This window comes from Vombatus ursinus, unplaced genomic scaffold (assembly GCF_900497805.2).
Source record: "Vombatus ursinus unplaced genomic scaffold, bare-nosed wombat genome assembly UNPS02002817.1, whole genome shotgun sequence".
Taxonomy (NCBI): domain Eukaryota; kingdom Metazoa; phylum Chordata; class Mammalia; order Diprotodontia; family Vombatidae; genus Vombatus; species Vombatus ursinus.
The window spans coordinates 292-4,165 of record NW_020942595.1 but is presented as its reverse complement, the minus strand read 5'-3'; the positions used below and the strand labels follow the sequence as shown (position 1 = coordinate 4,165).

Genomic DNA, 3,874 nt, shown 5'->3' with positions numbered 1-3,874 from the left:
TCTCTCTCTCTCTCTCTCTCTCTCTCTCTCTCTCTCTCTCTCTCTCTGTCATTTTTAGTGACACTCCTCTCCTGTGTTTCTTAACTAAAGTCATTCTTTTTCCCTCAGCCCTCTTACTTTCCTAAGGTTCTCCAAGGCATCCTCCCAATAGTACAGACTCACAAATGAAGTGTCATGCACCCCTACCTGACTCTCACACATTCACACTCCTGACCCCCATACGCAATCTGCTGCAAAGTTCTGTGATCCACCTAGGTAACATTTCTCCCATTCACCCCCTTTTCTCCTAACACTGCCACTACACACCCCTTTATTACCAACCCCTCTCCTACTCTTCCAGTCTTCTTTCATCTTATATGCCCACCAAACATGCTATAATGCAGTGCTATGGGCCTCCTTTCTATTTTGTGAACAGGACACTACATCACCTGACTCCACAGGCTGTCCTCACCATCCTGTGCCTAGAATGCTCACCCTGGCTTCGCTGAATCCCCAGCTAGAGCCCCCCCTTCCACAATAAGCCTTTCCAGTCCTCCTTCACTTAGTATCTACCCTCTCAATAAACTCCAATTTGTCCTGTCCTTAACAGGGTTCTACATTGTTGTTGGCATGTTGTCTGTCCCACCAGTCTGTGAGCTCCAGGAGAGCAAGGGATGTCCCTTGTATCTCTTTAGATCCCTGGTGCTTAGCAGAGAATCTGGCATGTAGCAGGCATTTAATAAATACTCATTGACTTGAAGAAGGTTTAAGAAAGAGACCATATTGGAAAACCTAACCCCTTTTCGCAATTTCAGGGGGAATTCCTGCCTACAAATTCTAAACAATGAGTTTTTATAGGATCACAGATTTATTATTGGAATAGAGCTTAAAGTGTCTAACTCCCCAATTTTAAACATGGGGAAACTGAGGCTCAGAGGTTCTTTGAGTTCTCCAGGATCCCACTGCTAAAAAGTGTCCAAAAAAGAATTCCGAGTCAAGTCTTCCTGCCCCCAAATCTACCACTTGCTTCATCACCACAGCTAGAAGCCTCTTGTAATCCCAGTTCTCACCTCACTCACCTGGACAGCAGCTCCTCAGGCCTTCTAGCTCCAGCAGCCATGGTGCTTCCCTTTCCTCCAAATAAGAGATCAAATCTTCTCTGGGAACTGGCAGCCCTGGGCATGGAGAATGAGGGATGAGGACAGAGAAAACTTGTAATTTAGCTTCCTTTAGGGAATAGAGTGTGAATACAAGGCTACTGCATTTTGAGAATCACTCCATCACGTTCACAAATATCTGGCTTCTTCTCCCACTAATGCTTATAATGCCAGTAACCCAAAATAGAATGTGCCCCATCAGCCTTGAGCTCCAGCAAGAACCACCTTTGGCCCTGCTCCTCCCTCCCTGAAACTTATAAATACCTTGTTGCTGTCCATTCAGGGAGTCTTGGCCTCTTCTGGTGAGATTCTCCAGCTGGGAAACTCAGTGAACCTTAGTTAGTCCAAATTCTGACTCTTGGCCAGTCTGTTATTCCTGCCATCGACAGGGCCTTGCAAACAAGGAGGACAGGATGGTTCCCAGGACTCCTTAAGTGAGGTTTCCACAGCATTTATTGTGGGAGCTTTGGGGAGAGTTGGGGGAGAAGATCATGGAGGCAATTAGGAATCAGAAAATTTGGTCTTGGCACATCTTCTTCATAGAAGGATGGACTCACTGCAAAGTTTCCATTATCTAGAAATCAGAGGCAGCTGGTAGTGCAGTGGAGAGAACCCTGGGCCTGGAGTCAGGGATGCCAGGGTTTAAATCCAGCCTCAGGTAGTTACTGGCTGTGTGCCTCTGGAAAAGCCACTTAACCTCTGTTTGCTTCAGTTTACTCAAATGTCAAATGGGGATAATAATATCACCTAATGACATAATATTGTAAAGGAAGTGCTTAGCACAACAGCTGGTGAACAGCAGGTGAATAGAAAGGCTTATTCCCTTCCTGTCTTTCCCACCATCTGTGCTGGAATGGGGGCACTGTAAAGGAAGATTCAGGACAAACCTGTTATAGCAGACACAAGGGGGCGCTGTGAGCTGCAAATTGAGGCTTCTTAAGAAGAATGTTCCCTACAGTAGGGCCATCCCAAAGAGGAAGGGGTCACAAGCAAAAGCTGCCTGAGCAGTTTCCAGAGACTTGGCAGACAAAATTCATGTCCAGGGAGAGGCTGGACTACATAATGTGGGATTACTTCCACACCTGAGATGCTTCAACATTGATCTGAACTTTGACCTCAAGCTACCTAGGATTGACAAGAGACAGCTTCAGGAACAACCAGGAAACCTCCAGGTTCTCTTCACACAGTGTACTGACTTTTTATAGGAAAACCAGGCAGCAGGGGACCCTGTCTCTTGGACACAGGAGACCAGAACTTTTCTCTTTCTAGTAATTGATAAATGCTTCCAACCCAGCACACTCAGGAATGAAGGTATTCCCTTGGATTGCAGACTCAGAGGGGCCAGGCGACATGTCCTCACCCAGCGACAGCAGGTTCCGAGCAATCTCCAGCATGACCTCCTTGTACAGCTCCTTCTGAGGAGGGTCCAAGAGGCCCCACTCCTCCTGGGTGAAGTCCACAGCCACATCCTGGAATGTCACCAGCTCCTAAACCATCAAAAGTCACAAGATTTAGAGTTGAAAGAGACTCCAGGATTCCTGTAGTCTAACCCTCATCAAATGAGAGGAAGAAACTGAGGCACAGGAAGAGGTTTACCCAAAGGTGGTACCCTTGATGAGTGTCAGAGTCAACACTTGAAAGCATCGTCATTAAGAGCCCAATGGAATATTGAGAAAAGCATTTGATGTGGTCAATTGTCTCCCTATGGAATGTGGGCAAAAGTATGTATTCTACCTGTGAGGTAGGAGGTTCTATGGAAGAGACAGACAGAAGATGATCTGCAATTTCTGCCTTCTCAGAACTGAAAGAAGTGATATGTTATAGAGAAAATTCTGTGGGGAGTTTCTAAGAAGCTGGCAAGTACAGTGTATTCTGTAGGGGTATATGAATTTATGTGTGATTGCAGAAGAGAGGAAAGAAAAAGTAAAGATCTAATATATTTCCTGAGAGGCTGAAACAAAGTCTTATCTAGATAAAACATGAAAAGGCTTCTAGAGACATACTAATTACAATCTGGACTAAACTGAGGGCTATGAGACTTTCCAGCCAAGTGAAGGAGTGTTATCTGTTGTTACATTGAGGGCTTGAGGCTGCCCTGGGTATGATGTGTCATGGCCAGAACATCTTACGCCTTCACTTTACGATTGCTTTAATTTGTCAATAACATATATTTCTTTATGGTAATATTTAGTTACACAGTTGGTCATTTTTGTTGTTCATGGTGCTTCAAGTGAACCAAAATGACATCACTATGTCAGGGTGAAGGTACAGTGTACCTGACCATGGATGATCAGACTAATAGAGCCCAGAAGCTTCTACCACAGGTTGGGCACAAAGAGTTCATGTGAACATTTGGGCTGGAGATGGCTCTGAATTTGTACATCTCACCATTCTTTTGAGCTACTGCCATTCTGCTTTACTCACATAGCAGAGCACATTCTCTGATGTGGGCACACCACACTGGGTGGTCCTTTGCCAGTGTCTCTCATGACTCACAATTGATTACAAAGTTCTTCAGAGACACCTTGGGAATGTCCTTGTATCACCTCTTCTGACCACCTTATGAGTGCCTTCTTTGCATGAGTTCTCTGTAAAATAGTCTTTCAGGCAAACATCCTTTTCGCATTTGAACAACGCAGCCAATGCATCAGAAATGTGCTCTCTGAAGTAGAGTGTGCTTGGAAGTCTAACTTGAGGGAAGGACCTCAGTGCCCAGTACTTTATCTTGCAAGGTGATC

The 3,874-nt window shown here is 45.2% G+C and overlaps 1 protein-coding gene across 1 annotated transcript; it reads right to left on the bottom strand.

Annotated features, from left to right (window-relative positions):
• Positions 1–1,052: 1,052 nt before the first annotated feature.
• LOC114048962 (zinc finger protein 713-like) lies at positions 1,053–3,596 on the bottom strand (the record flags this gene model as incomplete). Its single annotated transcript, XM_027870160.1, has 4 exons — positions 1,053–1,154; positions 1,401–1,600; positions 2,497–2,623; positions 3,561–3,596. Coding segments are annotated over 3 exons (288 nt in total), but the record flags the coding sequence as incomplete, so codon positions are not given.
• Between the last annotated feature and the right edge of the window lie 278 nt (positions 3,597–3,874).